General features: G+C 35.3%; 1 protein-coding gene across 1 annotated transcript; it reads right to left on the bottom strand.

Annotated features, from left to right (window-relative positions):
- Window positions 1-1,229: 1,229 nt before the first annotated feature.
- Window positions 1,230-8,570, bottom strand: LOC138706253 (U-scoloptoxin(16)-Ssd1a-like). The gene is made up of 3 exons (XM_069835327.1): window positions 8,463-8,570; window positions 6,884-7,016; window positions 1,230-1,598 (listed from the first exon to the last, which is right to left on the bottom strand). Exons 1-3 carry the CDS (start codon window positions 8,563-8,565, stop codon window positions 1,505-1,507), a joined length of 330 nt encoding a protein of 109 aa, XP_069691428.1. The 5' UTR covers window positions 8,566-8,570; the 3' UTR covers window positions 1,230-1,504.
- Between the last annotated feature and the right edge of the window lie 7,682 nt (window positions 8,571-16,252).

The raw sequence follows: 16,252 nt of genomic DNA, 5'->3' as shown, positions 1-16,252 counted from the left end.
TTGTGGAGTGTGGCATTGTATGGGGAAAAAATAATTGAAATGTGGATATGGCAAAGTATGGAGCGCTTGAAATGGACAGAGTAGGAAATGACGCTGAGTTCGAAAGAGTGAGTGTAGAAAGAATGATGCTGAGACTGATCAGGAAGAGAAGAAGAATTGGTTGGATCACTGGCTAAGAAGACACTGCCTACTGAAGGATGCATGGAAGGAATGGTGGACGGGAGAAGAGTTCAGGACAGAAGAAGATATCAGATGATAAACAACATTAAGATACATGGATCGTATACGGAGACTAAGGAAGACGGAAAATAGGGAACATTGGAGAATTCTGGGTTTGCAGCTAATTACTTGTCATTGGGCAGAATACTATGAATGTATGAATGAGTATGGAATAAAGATAAATCAAAATTTTAACTATAGTAATGAAGATATTAAGAAATTCGTAACTTGTAACTGAAATTAAATTAAATGGGATATATTTAGAAAAATTTGGAAAATGTTAATTATTTAGAAACTGAAGTGAATAAGGACGGGAGGATGAGACATGAAATAACTGGGCGAATATATGTATAGACTACTGGCGCTGAGTGTTACCATCTAGTAAAAGGTTCATTATGGAATGAAGATATTTTAACTGCAACAAAATTGTGTGAGAGTCATATTTTAAAACAGTTTCGAAATAATGCTTCGAAAACATGAACAATGACATGAGATTTCTTCGCAGCTTAGTATAGAAAATAATAATTAAATTAGAATAAAGAATGAAAAAATAAGAAACATTTTGGGAATTGAAAAATTGCAAGATAAACTGGAAAGCAACAAATATGTGGTTTGGAGATGTTGTGAAGTTAGATGGTAAAAGATTATGAAAGAAGACAACGCCAACGGCATCAAGTTATTGGAGGGAGACCTCTTGGAACATCTAGGACACGATGGAAAGTTGAGGTAAAATAGGATGTGGGAGGAAGAGGAAAATCGTGTATGGAAGTACTGAACGAGAATTATGTGGAATGATGGAGAAAAGTGGAAGCCAATATTTCGTACTCGACCCTATAATCGGGGACATGAGAACGGATGATGATGATGATGATGATGATGATGATGATGATGATGATGATGATGATATTATTCTAAGAAATTTGTACGAAATAAATTGAAGTAGGAAAAGGGTGAAAAGAGAACCTTATTTAAGAAATAACGTATTTTTACATTTTTTTTATTTGCTCCATTTTACAAATTACTTGTACAAGTTATGTATTTTAATTTCTAAGCTAATGTATTGCTAATATGTTTATTACATTAAATAAATCCGATATATTTCGTACGAATTACAAACAACATAAATCCATTTTTGATGCTAGTCTTAAAAAGATAATAGGTTGAATGGAAAAGGTGAAAATAGGGGGAAGAACTTGCATAACATTTTCGTTATCGATAGATATAATTCAATGCAAAGCACGGTTGACCATCAGGGTTGGCTGAAGCTTTCTGTGGACTCCACATTTTACTTGGGACATCCAAGTGCGGCACAACAGGCCGGGTATGGGAGTTGGGCAGACTGTTCACTGCACTTAGGTGGTCCAGTTAAAATGGAGCATCTGAAAAATAGATAACAATATCTTAAATCAAATCAGAATAAATCAAACACTGCATTTTATTTTATACTTCACAGTTAACCACACTTCTGAAACAGCCGAAGTAAGGTTTCCAAAGTCAGTTGCAGGCTCTACTCGCCGAGATGAAATCAGTAAACTCGCTATTAGAAATGAACTTGGAATATTTGATTCAAAAAAAGAAAAAAACAAGAATTGGTGGAGTCATATTTTAAGAATGAATCCCAGATGTCTGACGAAACAAGCTCTTGCTTACAAACCCACTGGACGACGAGACGTCGACGCCCGAAAAGAAGATGGGAAGATGATGAACCTGTGTAATCGGAACTGATCTTTGGTCCAACGTGCTGTTTATGATTAGTTAACCACACAGCTAGTCTCCTCATAGCTTTGATACACATTTGTCAATGCTAGCACTATTGCTACAATAATTGTACGCTAACGTTCAAAGATATCCGACATACGATTTTATGATCGTGTAAGTGAAATTTCCAACCACAGGATAAGTCAGAATCAAAGTTATAAAACATTGACAAACTTCGAAACAGTTCCGCTAGTTTTCAATAGGTGGCACCATTATTAGGGCAGTTAAAGAGTCAGAGAAAATGATTATGTAGATTAAGCATTAATTATTATCACAATTGACAATATCAGCGGTTTCCAGCTAATCACAGTGTTGTTTTACAATCAGTTGAGTGGGATGAAAAACTGAATTCCGTAATGCGGGAATATTTATCTACAATTGGCAACAGTGACTAATATCTTCATAGAAGTAATAACTAAAGAATCTACATTTACATTAACAAATTATCAGTCACTTTCGATTAGTCGGATCAGATATCTTTGAAATCAGTGTACGTAAAATGTTTCAGAAGCGACTGAAGGGTTGAGTTGTAGCAGTGGTAATGATCTGGATCAGCGTTTTTCAACATTTTTCAACATATGGCACACAAAAGGTGTAATTTAAAATTCCACGGCACATTCATACAATCTAAACCAGTGGTTTCCAACCAGAGGGGGGGGGGGATTTTGAGAGTTTTTAGGAGATAATATATTTACTGAATGTTAACTTGTCGCGTTCGCTTAATATTGACTCTTTTTGACTCGCTTTTTGCTACTCTTTTCAGTTTTACTTTTCCAATTTTTGCTACGGAAAACTTTACAATTTTCAGTTTCTCGCGGCACACCGGTTGAAAATGGCTGATCTAGATTATGGAGTACCAACGCTCACAAAATTGGTCAATCACATTGAAATATAAGAAAAGGTATTACTAAGGAACATGGCTTTTTGACCATAGCCTTTTTAGAGCTTTTTCAAAGTGTACCTAATTGTTCGAAAAAATATCAATGGCTTCACTTCAGATTTTAAAAGTGACATTCAGTCGAAAATGTTTTAGTATTAGAAACTTTAAATGTACATAGTCCATTACATTACCGAACCCATGGAAGACGACGTACTCCATCTTGAGAGTCTTGCGAAACCGATTGAGAATAATATAAGAGAGGAAAAGACCTTTGGGGAGGCCGAGACGTAGATGGGAGGATAATATTAAAATGGATTTGAGGGAGGCGGGACATGATGATAGAGACTGGATTAATCTTGCACAGGATAGGGACCGATGGCGGGCTTATGTGAGGGCGGCAATGAACCTTCGGGTTCCTTAAAAGCCATTTGTAAGTAAGTGTACAACAATACTGAGCGCATGGCGCTGTAGGCAGTATGCACAGCTCTTCCACCATATGGACTGCCTTAGTGTTCGGTTTAACGAATGTTCGATTTGTTTCACTCTTTTTATGCGAGGACGACTACGGCTTTGGAATATAAAAGGCAGATCACGTTATTGAACCATCCAGGTATTACAATTAACTATCTTCAAAAGCAAAAACATGCAACGTAAAACTACATCTTTCAGGAATCTGAAGGTACTTTTTTGTTAAAATGGCATTTTTTCTTAAAACTAACATTCTATTTTCTTATAAATGATTTCTAAATGAAATAATAATGCATCTGCTTACAGTAGTTAAAAGCATTATTTAGGAACAACTGTCTTTTTAGGTAAACATTTTGAGTTTAAAGTATAAAAGATACGTGAAATGTTATTTGCTCTTTTGTTTTGTAATTAATTCCAATTCTGTAGGTCGCAATTGTTCACATATATTTCACATTTTGCATTATGCTTACTTCCTTTGTTATTACAGGTATTCATTTGTTCACTTTTGTAATACTTATGAAGTTACTGCAAGTTGAAAATATTAAAAAAAAATACATTATCATCATCCTTCAGCGTATTAGTTCTTGAAGAACTGTTACGGTCAGAACGAAACACTGGTGTTCTTAAGCCACCTACTACTTGGCGACCAAAGATCTTTTGCTACGTGGGTGATATTGCATGATGGCTTTAGAAATCCGTGTTCTAGATATCCTAATAAGATGTTCCTGTCAATTTTTCTGGTAATTTTGGATATAGTTCTTTGTTGTAGGCCTATTAAAAATGTGTCGAATCAATTGTAAGCGTACTTGTAAATACTTTTTTTTAATAAAATAAAATAAATTTCCTTCAGTTGTTACTCCGATCGTATGCTCAGAAAATGCCAGTTTCATGTATAATGAAGTGCGCCTAGTGTTCTGTCTATCCTGCAAAACATAAGGACAACCGCTTGAAATTCAAACATTCGATCGAATGCTCAACCTGGCTGGCTCTTATCAGACCGGTCGAATCGAAACCGGTTCTAAACCCCAATCTGCAGCTCTCTGCTCCATCTGATCCATAGGTTTATTTTCCTGACCAGGTAGTAATCATATGGGCTCATGTCTGGTGAATTCGGTGAATGTTCGACTTCTCGGTCCCAATTTCCCAACAGATTGACAGTCACTTAGCAGCAAGCATTACTGCGTAACGAAATAATCACGAACATAAAAATGCGTGGTTGTTCACAATTCATTGCTGAGAGCAAACTGTGTCCCAATAATGCACTTCAATATGCTGTGCAAGTAGTTGAAGTGTGCACGAAGATAATTCATTCACAATCACGACTTACAATAGTGATTACCTGCAATGGATTCTCCATTGCTTAGCCACTTGGTGAGCGGATAATTCTGAATGTCGCTACTCACATCACTGCCTACTTTGTGGTACCGGTATTCAAAAAGCACAAATTTTGCTGCGTTTTTTTTTATTTTATTTATTTATTTATTTATTTATTTATTTATTTATTTATTTATTTTTACAGCCATTCGACGGTACAATACCAACTTCCGTGGAAAATGCAATGCATATCCAACGTACAGAGTTTCAGAAGAATTCTTTCAGCTGCAATATGAATATACACACTTTTAACAATGGGTCCAGCGTTGCGAACTCTTTCAGATAGGTTCCAACTAACAAGCTCCTAAAATCTTCTCAACTGGTGGGTAAATCTGGCTGGAAAATTTTGCATTTAATCCTATAACTCTGTTTGTTGTGAAGAATTGATTTTTTGAGTCACTATTATATTCATTCATTGTGTTCTGCCCAATCCAGTTTTTTTTTCTATTTTCTGTCTTCCTCTTTGTCTCTGCATGTGATCCGTATATCTTAATGTTGTCTATCATCTGATACCTTCTTTCGTCCCGAATGTTTCTCCCCTTGACTATTCCTTTCAGTGCATCCTTCAGTAGGCAATTTCTTCTCAGCCAGTGGCCCAGCCAATTCCTTTTCCTCTTCCTATTCGGTTTCAGCATTATTTTTTCTTCACCCACTCTTTCAAGCACAGCTTCATTTCTTTCAATATTATATAAGCTTACTATAAAAAACCAAGAATTAGCAATTTTGACATAATTGATACGACATTGAGCAGATGAATAAATCATTGGTAGGGCATATCTCTTTCTGTCCCAGTTTAAGCCATGCTTTTATAAATCATGTGGCACATTAGGTCTTTTTTGCATTAATTAACGTATGGAATTCTAATTAACTCTATATAAAAAAACTGGTACCTACTTCAGGACGTCTTATACTGTGATATTTTCAGATGTCGATACTATCTTTGATGGTTCAGGTTCATCACTATTGCTGCTACTACTATTGTTAGCTTTTACGAGTTCTTACATCGCACAGAACAACTTCATGCGACTATGATTTGTAACAATGAACAATCTGTCATTCATCAAACATTTACAATTTGATTTCCTTCTGAACAATGTGTAAATTGGACGTCTTCTTCTATAAATACTGTGCTATTTTCAGATGTCGATACTATCTTTGATGATCCAAGTTCATCACTATTGCCGCTACTACTATTGTTAGCTTTTACGAGTTCTTACATCGCACAGAACAACTTCATGTGACTATTATTTGTAACAGTGAACAATCTGTCATTCATCAAACATTTACAATTTGATTTTCTTTTGAACAATTGAATAATGTATCCAATTAGTAACGTCATTGCTTAAAATAATTGAATCAATTTAAAAATCTGCCAGATTTCCGGCTTTCAGCTGACAAGGATATTTTTAGGATTTAAGGAATTCAAATCTGCCAGAATCAGTCTGAAATCGACTGAGTTGACAATACTGAAAATATCTACTAGCACCCTGTTTCTCTCCGCTGGATTTCCTTCAATTGGAAAGGCTTTGCCCCAGCTGGCAATTGTCAGATATGGCAGGTTTTTCCATTTTGCAGGCTCCTCGTAATAGTCTATCTCAGAGCAGCTTGCTCTGTTACATACTACAAGCTTCCGACGATCACCACTGTGTAGTATTGCTTATTTCCAGCTTTTTTTTTCAGGATTGTCGGATGCGTTATGAGTAGAATGTCAATTTGTAGTAAGATGTTAAATTGCTTACACAATAAATTTAGCTACAATAAATTCAATGAGCTTCACACAGACATGCATGTAGCATTATAATCTAGGAACAGTGTATAAGAGGACATATTTATAAGTAAACTATAGTCCTTATCACATATATATCAGACAATCCATTCCCGTGTTATGAAATGGCAACACATAAAAGAGAACAACCACTAGGATCTCCACTGTCGAAAATGAAGTTTTTGGTAACTGCCGCTAGATGGAAGTACATGCAAGCTACTATTCCACAGAATTCCATCAGAGTTAATGCGTGACTTATTTTGCAGTCGCTAGGTGGCAGCATAGTGACACTAATAACAGTTGTCTTTGAAAGTGCATTAGGCTGGTCAATCTGTTAGTGAACAGGGCTACAGTGTATTGCAACGGTCCACGAAGTAACTGTATCTGCTATGTATAAAAAAGCTTTATTCGCAACTTACCCTTCAATAAGAATAAAGTATTCGTTCGATTCCTCGCTACAGATGTATCTCACGCACTTCCCAGGCACTTTCCAGGACTCTCCCACTGCGTATGCCTTATTGGTTTGATCGTCGTAACATTTTCCAGGATAGGCTGCGAGAAATTAAAGTGACATGATAGGTGCCATTTTCATGGTATTATAAAATTTCTTTGCTCTTGTTAAAGTTAAATTTCTGACCGAATTAAGGTCTATAATATTTTACTATTAGTTTCTACATCATATTAAACATTTACTCACCAAGTAGGATGATACATGTGTACCTTACCTAATCTAACATGATTCTTTCCTCTAACAGGTTTGCGTTTGCAAGAATGATAGAGAATTTTCGCACCCTTCCGATACGCTAAACAGTTAAGCTGTGTTGACGTTAGTAGCGACATATTTGGTGATGTATGTTAACTTTCGTAAAACTTCGGAAAGAATTATTATACGACATTTCCCGCTCCTTTAATATTTATCATCTCGTAGCTCCTATAATAGTCGATCAATCGCGTTGTATTTTTTTAATTGATAGCTCAATGTCTAAGAAGACATAAAAATAATTCTGAATGAAAATCTTTTTTCTTAAGTAAAATAAATTATACTAATTTTAATGTGATCTCTTCAGAATAGACATTTACACCTTCAAAAGTTGATAAACGATAAGCTTTTTTGTTTCCTACGTTAGATGGGGTGTCAAAGCGAGAGAAATATTTAGAAAGAATGGAAATTACTTTTAAAAGTGATCCTACTCAAAATCCTTACTGTTTACTGAGTTCCGGAGAGTTAAACAAACAACCGTTTTCGTTTGGCGGAATAGTCACGAATCAACCTTTTTATCTGTTGGAATTTCAACGAAAAGTACTTTCCTGAGCCTTCTTATAGGCCTACTTCGGCCTGAACAATTTATCCATCTTGAGCTGTTCTAAGTGGTATATCTCAAAGGAGATGTCATGTTTTAACACCGAATTAGACCTACGGTAAACTCCGTTCGCCACCATGTTATCCGCATAGAGACACCGGGTCCGCTATAGAAATATCGTGAGGTGAATGCTTTGAGTCGATCTTTCATCAATGAGTCAATATAGTGCTAACAGTTTAGCGGACCAAGAGGATGTGAACACTCTCTAGGGATAATGTCGAAAGAAACAAGTTGAAAACGCACGTTCAATTAAGACGCAAGCAGTTTTTGCGTCCACATGGTGCGCCATGTTGAATGCTATCTTCATATATAAAATACCAATCCAATACTTAAGCCTACTTGATTCTTAAAATTGTGGTATAATACTCCATAGACACTCGTAATTGCGATAAACTCGGTCGTGTAACTGGGTAATTTATGTAAGCAGAGCCAGGCATCTATGTCTAAAATTTAAATTTAAAAAAGTGCTGAAATCTTTATGGATTAATCTGGTCTTACATTATTTTGGACAAAGTATGTTCTCTTAGAAAAATCTATTTCATTGTCTACAGCAAGTCGTTTTACTGAACGTTCTGTATTAAACGAGCATAAAATATTTACTTTTCTAGTATTTCCGTTTGCGGAAGCAGAGTCTTACCGGGATTGGGTTTGATCGAGATTCTTCCAACAGACGCTTCCACCGCGGTGTTGTTGACGGCCGCGGCTGCCAGTATCACAAACATATACACAAAGAACTGCATGTTGAAGGAACCTGGAACAGTAATAATTATTTGTCATAATCAGGCTTCGAGACTTTGGACCCGATACAATAAGTTTACTGTGCATGCACTATAGGTTGTTGACTCGCTGCAGTTACTGTAGATAGAGATGTGTTGAGGTAACAACGTTGCTATTTAGAGTAGAGTACGGTAGTATGGGGAAACACACATACTGTATGTACATTCTGAAAGTAAATATACATTACACAATGATAATGTCAAAAGATTGTGAAAAGCATTTATTCTCCTGTGTTTTATAAGCATTTGTGTTTAATTATACACAGTGTTAATGGTGGAAATAAGCATGTAGCAATTTTAATTTTTTCATTTACCCTATTGGTCGTCTTTAAGAAGTGTAGTTACAGTACGGAATTGCAACAATGTACCTACTACAAGTTACAGTCTCAGTGTCTCAAACGTAAATCTTTTTCGGTTATCTGCCAAAGTTTGTACTGCAGAAAGCTGCGCTCTACGTCGCATGTCATGATAGGAGCAAAGGAAAAAAAAACATCATTGCAGTCTCTAAGAGACAGTCCTTTATTCTCGGGTAACTCTATGTCCAATAATTTGCTGTTTATGTTACACAATGTTCCATATCCGTTATTTTTACATAAAATTGATTTTCACTTCTGTTTTACACGTTCAGTAACTGGTGTACTTGATGTCTCATTAATTCTCTGCATCATTTTCTAAATTAATTTGAGGCTTCCGCCATCTCTTGCTCTGACTTTTCTAACCGTGTAATAGTTTCCGATACAGTTTGTATGAAAACCAAATTATTCGTCAGAACCTTCAAATCCAGAGCGTTTTCCTTTGCGTATTTGTTGGCATTCATTCTACAGTACCCCCACCTACTGTACGCTTTACCATTATACTCAGTACGCTGTTATGCGGATTTCCCACTGAACTGCTCTATTGGGTCCGAAGTCTGGAAGCCTGGTCATAATCTTGCATGAGAAAGCTAGAAAATTGTTTAAAAACTTAATTCTAGTCCTCCGCTGTGGAGTAAGGGTTAGTGTTTCTAACCGTGAAATGAGCAGGCTCGGGTTAAAATCCTAGTTGGATTTTTTTCCAAGGTCTTTCCTCAACCACTTGAAGCAAAATTGCTGAGTAACTTTCAGCGTTAGACCTCGCACTCTTTTCGTCTTCATTAATTTCAGTTCCATCATCTTTAATAGTTACACCACAGTCTAATACTTACAGTCACGCAACTCATACGTATAAAATATGCCAACATTTGACAGCTGGCGCGACAGTAGCCCTCTAGCGGCAGGCAAGTTAACAGTGTGCACACGACATATGATAACACATCAGAAAACGGGTTTTGCGTAATTTATTTTATATTTTTATGCTATACAGTAAGTGTATATGTTCTTATTAATTTTACTTTAGAATCCTAGAAGAATTTCACACGCAGTTAATCTACAAGTTTCAGAAGCTGGGAATAAACGTAATTCTTTCTGCTCCTTACAACTGAATCTTGGCCCTGATCACGTATCATGCTTTGAAATAATATAATTGTTCGTACGTGGACGGTTAATTCAATTCATTCCTAAATATATTTATGAATCATTGGAACTCTATATTTACTGTGAGAAGAGTCAAAATTAGTAGCTTCAAAATTGTAGGCTATATCTCGTAGGGTATATCGCGTGGTGAACTCCTCTCCCTATTTCCTGAGAAATTAACTATTTTCCATACCACAAATTAGGGTAAACTCGGCCGCTGAGGTAAACTTGAAAATAAAAAAAGGGGAGGATTTAAACCTTAATATGACATTGATTTATGAAGTTCATTATTTTTCCATTTCTTAAGAACCGGTATTTCCTTTATTATTTTGAGTCACAAATAGTGCTGATATTATGGTGTAAATTTTTATGGCAAGTTTACTGCATTTTAAATTACATTTCCAGTTTTCACACATAAGCTTAATTTTAACTTATCCTACCTATATAATACGTAATTTACATGCACTTTCTGTTAATATGACGTAGGTGAGAACAAATAAATGAACACACAATTTTGTTGAAAAATTTGTAACTTCAATATTAACTCCGAAAATGTAGGCCTAATTTTATTTTCAGAGCAGAAGTGGTGTAAGTTAAAAATGGGTAATGAGGGTTAAAGTAAACATTCTGTAAAATACAGCGCAAAGTAGCAATTAATATTGAATTTATTTCAACTATTAGTAATCAGTGAATAGCACGAAGGATATATAAATTGCTACTTTGCGCTGTATTTTACAGAATTTTTACTTTAACCCTCATTACTTAATTTTGACTTACACCACTTCTGCTCTGAACGGCTCAAATAATCACTGGGAATGTAAAATCAACACCAATAACAGTTAACAGTCATGCAAATTATTACAGAAAAGATTGCTTTTTATATTAAATTTAAAAAGGCTCTTTTATTTCTTGATAACTTAATACGTCTGCCACATGAATCTACACCAACACATCAGAAATTTTATCGACACAGTCCGGATTTATTCAAGAGGTGAATATGTCGCAAAAGGATTACAATACTCCATGAATTCTTGAAAAATTAACACCATGATCCCTACTTGAATGCAATATAACATTCAACTTCTGAAAAATATAAAGAAATAAACACGAACACAAAAATTATGGAATTACTTGCATTAAAAACTCTAGATACATTATTCAAAATCGGAATGGTTACACATTTACACATATGGTCTCTGCAAAAAAATAATATACTGTAACAGGTATCTACTTTCACATACAAATAGGTAACTGATAACTAATAAATGTTTTATAGAATACAATACGTAGGCTACCTACAACGTGGATTATTGGTTATGACTGATTTATGATTTTCTCTTGGTCTTTAGGGAATCTGAAGAACGACAAATTCGGAGATTTAAACTTGTTGTTACTGCAATTTTCGTCATTGCACACATTGCCTTTGTTCCGACACATGATTAAAACGTTTATAACATCTCGCATCCCTTTAAAGCACGTGCTGGCTGAACGAGATTGTATCAACCCTATTACCAGTGCCTTGCCTGCCGCTTGGGCGCTAGTGTCGCGAATGTTGGCAAAAAAAGTGTTGAAGTTGCGCGACTGTAAGTATTAGGCTGTGGTTACACGTTGACCAGGGATTCGTGACGGACGTGATTCCGAGATTCGCCTACAGATGTCTTCTGTCTGGGGGAGCTGCACAAATCCCAGAGAGCCGTAGGGGCTTATAGAGTAACTACGGTAGACCGGAAATGTAGCTCCCTCGGACAGATGGCGCCTTAGTAAGGCGCGGAATCTGGGGTGCCGCGATCTTCGAATCAAAGGATGTAGCAGAACGTAAGCACGTGAATTGCTTACAGATATCATTTATTTAAGGCGGCGACATATTAACAAGGAGACCAGGGGGGGGGGGCGGCGTTTCAACGTGCGTGCGGGCTTCGTCAGAATTGGATTCAAAAAGCGAATCGATAAAATGGCACTAAGTAGTGAATTACGTGTTTACTTCATCCCAATGTAAGGGAGGTTGCACAATAAGGCTAAGATTGCGGTGCTTGTATACGGTCTCTCCGAAAAAGAAAATACCTCTTTATCTCTGTAGCTAATTTGCCTGTTTCAGGTGAGTAAGAGAAAAGTATAAAGAAAGTTTCGAGACCTTTCATTCTTTTTCAGCTTTCTGATCCTTGCAATTCCTTTCAATTCTCGGCAAGTAGCAAATTTAGATGCAGTATAGTATTTCTTACTTCAATAACACACATACACAAACAAATAATTATTCTCTGTCAATATAGATGGATAAAAATGTAGAGAAGTTTATAGTATAGGCCGAATATAGAAGTTACACGTCCAAAAAATAATATATCAACTGTAAACATACTGTTTTGCATCTGTGAGTAAGTATAACGTTGGAATGTGTTGAGTATTTTATATTGAACAGTCATTGTACGAACTTTGAACATAATAATATGTTATGTAGCAGAGTCTTCTTGACAAGTAATCTGGATTTTGACAACGGGTTTTGTTTCTGTGCTCTCTTCTCTATCCAGTCCAGAGCGCAATACAACCTACTAATTCCTATTCACATCCTCGTATTTCCTTTTACTACTTTTTGGTCAAAAGTTCCTTTGGTCCTACGAGATGCTGTCCTGCAGACATATCCTTGAGTTTCAATTGAGACATTAGCCCGTAGAGACGCATGTCCACAAAGGACAAAACTTGTCGAAGAGGCTCGTAGCTTCATCCGAAGCCACTTTTATCCGCGTATCTATTAAATGATATTCCCTGTTTGAATTCATTTTCAAATGAAGAAAAGTTAAGAAATACTATAGTATCTTAAAAAATCTCACATTTGTAGGATTTGAAATGCTAAGTAATCCAAGTGTTGAAAGATAAATAAGATGCGTTACTTTAAGAAAGAAAACTTGATTAATTTCTCTCCAAAACTTTACATAGAAAGAAAATTGTTTACCTGAATGTCAAGTTGTGTGGATAATAGAAGCAACGTTTCTCTCTCTATATATAGTGGCATTTTCATTTGCTGCTTTTTCATGCATAAAATACCATCTTTAAATTACATTAGCATATGTTAAACGAATCGTTAAAAATATTTCTGAAGTATCTACTAAACCTTGAATAAACAAGGATATAAAATATTTGTTATTATACTGTACAGTGCAGAAAACGGTATCACACATGTTTCTAAGTAAATGATAGTATACTTTGTGCAGTTTTAATTGAATTATGCCTTATTAAAATATCTGGAAGGTTAACTGAATGTCTTCTATATTATATGACTTTGACGTATGACCTACAGTTACTAGGTGCAAGAAATAAGAAGCACAAAACTTATACCACCTACAGTTTCATTAAAAGAATCTAGATATATTTCTATGTATTTCATCCAATATGAATGATTTTGATGTCATGCAACGTCATAGTCTTCAAAGTTTATAAGTAAGTTATATTCAAATCACAATATTTTCAATATATGATCATTTACTTATGGGTTTGGAAATGTTGCGTCTTTACAAAATAAAGAGACTTCTGGGAGCAAGATTGTGGATAAATTCATTAATATTTTACTAATAACAATAATACCGTATAATATATGTAATCAGAAAATGCGTCATTTATTAACACTCTTTGTTCTCTCTGGCATTTGTTCCTCTTTGAGAAATACTTCATTGACACATACCCGATTGTAACTGTTTTCATTTTGACAATAAAACGCCATTAATGAAAAACAGAGTTAAATAAAAACCTGACAATGGATTTGAGGAGAGCCTCATTATTCGTGTAATGTCTGTATGGAAATTTGGAGTAATGGAATTAGGGTGGTCCACTTCTGTGGAGTAACGGCTAGCATGTCTGGCCGTGAAACAACGTGCCCGGGTTCAAATCCTGGGTCGGACAAGTTACCTGGTTGAGGATTTTTCCGAGGTTTTTCCTCAACCAATTGAAGCAGAATTGCTGTTTAACTTTCGGCGTCGGACTTCAGACTCATTTCACCATCATAATTACATTTGGCTCTTTTCCATATTTCGGGTTTGCCCTGATGTACGGTGGGCTGCGGGCCGTCACCGAACTTGGACCCTGTGGCATTAGCTGCTGTTGGTAGTGCTATGTAAGCTTTCCCTGAGGACTCGTGGTAACTCGTGGGATCTAAGTTTGAGGGATCGCGGTGATTCCTACGCGGAAAGTAAAGGGATTCTTTAGATTTTAGGGGAGTTCGGAGGGGAGGTGGTAACCAGCGCCATATTCACCTTTTTTCCCAACTGAGATGGTGTACACTGCGCCACCGACATATGTAAAGTGCGCCAAGTAGGTGGTGTAAATAACGTCACCGACATATGTAAAGTGCGGCACTAATATTTTCCTTCCCACTTTCCGAGACTTAGAACTGGCTATGAAATTACGTAGGTGTGGTTTAAAATGTTAGGCTGAGTAACTTTGTCACTTATAAAATGGTTTAAAAATGTTAGGCTTGGTAACTTTGTCACATAAAATGGTTTAAAATGTTGAGCTTAGTAATTTTGTCACTTATAATATGGTTTAAAATGTTAAGCTTAGTAATTTTGTCACTTATAATATGGTTTAAAATGTTAGGCTTAGTAATTTTGTCACTTATATGGTTTAAAATGTTAGGCTTAGCAACTTTGTCAAAATGTTAGGCTTGGTAACTCTGTCACTTATAAAATGGTTTAAAATGTTAAGCTTAGTAATTTTGTCACTTATAATATGGTTTAAAATGTTAAGCTTAGTAACTTTGTCACTTATATGGTTTGAAATGTTAAGCTTAGTAATTTTGTCACTTATAATATGGTTTAAAATGTTAAGTTTAGTAATTTTGTCACTTATAATATGGTTTAAAATGTTAGGCTTAGCAACTTTGTCAAAATGTTAGGCTTGGTAAATTTGTCACTTATAAAATGGTTTAAAATGTTAAGCTTAGTAATTTTGTCACTTATAATATGGTTTAAAATGTTAAGCTTATTAATTTTGTCACTTATAATATGGTTTAAAATGTTAAGCTTAGTAATTTTGTCACTTATAATATGGTTTAAAATGTTAAGCTTAGTAATTTTGTCACTTATAATATGGTTTAAAATGTTAAGATTAGTAATTTTGTCACTTATAATATGGTTTAAAATGTTAGGCTTAGCAACTTTGTCAAAATGTTAGGCTTAGTAACTTTGTCACATAAAATAGTTTAAAATGTTAAGCTTAGTAATTTTGTCACTTATAAAATGGTTTAAAATGTTAGGCTTAGCAACTTTGTCACTTATAAAATAAACATTTTTCTGAACTTCATTTCTTTTTCATGACAACTGTGAGAGTTTAGACACAAGTGAATGATAAGAACAGTTCTACGAACCGTTAGCAAACTGTACATATATATGTGTATATATATATATATATATATATATATATATATATATATATATATATATATCGATAGAACAGTTGTCACCAACAGTTGGAAAACTGTACCAACCTGTAGATAGATTCAATATCAATAGAACTCCCTCGATTTTGTTTACTGTATTACTCCTGGCGCAATCCACAAACCTAGATGGTGTAGTTTACAAATCTTCGTACCGCGCTGTACATATATAATTTTCATTCAATTACAAAATCTGGGTTAACCGTGGCGCATATTACATTACACCCGTTCGGAGTCTATAGCGGGGGGGGGGGGGACTTTAGGGTATGCATATTATTCCATTCGTTGTAATTTATGTAGCCTACATAATTTTACAAGTTTTTATTGCTTTTTTGGCATTCCTTTTGTTTTACATATAATTGTGTACTTTTTTTTTGCATTTGTCATACAATTTGTTGGTTACTACTTTTTGTCACTCATATTGTATATACAACTTCATACACAATTTCTTTTCTTTTACGCATTCTACAGTTACTCATGTATTATTGTGCACATTGCTGTCTCGCGTCCATGTCAAAGCACAACTGAATAATATTATTATTTTTCTAATATAATTATTGAATACCTCCCATGGACTATGATAACCCCTTCCAAGTAATCTATAAATGTATGCCAATTTCCTTTGTGCGAGATCGTGCGTATTTGCTTGCTTTCCGCACAAAACCAATACGCGGTAAGTGTGAAATATCACATTCAGTATTCCCAACGTAACACACATAACAATTTCCCTCTTCTTACCGCT

Source organism: Periplaneta americana, chromosome 9 (assembly GCF_040183065.1).
Source record: "Periplaneta americana isolate PAMFEO1 chromosome 9, P.americana_PAMFEO1_priV1, whole genome shotgun sequence".
NCBI classification, from domain to species: Eukaryota; Metazoa; Arthropoda; class Insecta; order Blattodea; family Blattidae; genus Periplaneta; species Periplaneta americana.
This window is presented reverse-complemented; position numbering and strand designations above follow the sequence as displayed.

Excerpts from the sequence above, each read along its gene's own strand:
- LOC138706253 (XM_069835327.1), bottom strand. The coding sequence starts at position 8,565 with ATGCAGTTCTTTGTGTATATGTTTGTGATACTGGCAGCCGCGGCCGTC. Across the intron at positions 7,017-8,462 it reads CTCGATCAAACCCAATCCCG|CCTATCCTGGAAAATGTTAC; the intron begins GTAAGACTCTGC and ends AATTTCTCGCAG. Across the intron at positions 1,599-6,883 it reads TACTTTATTCTTATTGAAGG|ATGCTCCATTTTAACTGGAC; the intron begins GTAAGTTGCGAA and ends TCTATTTTTCAG.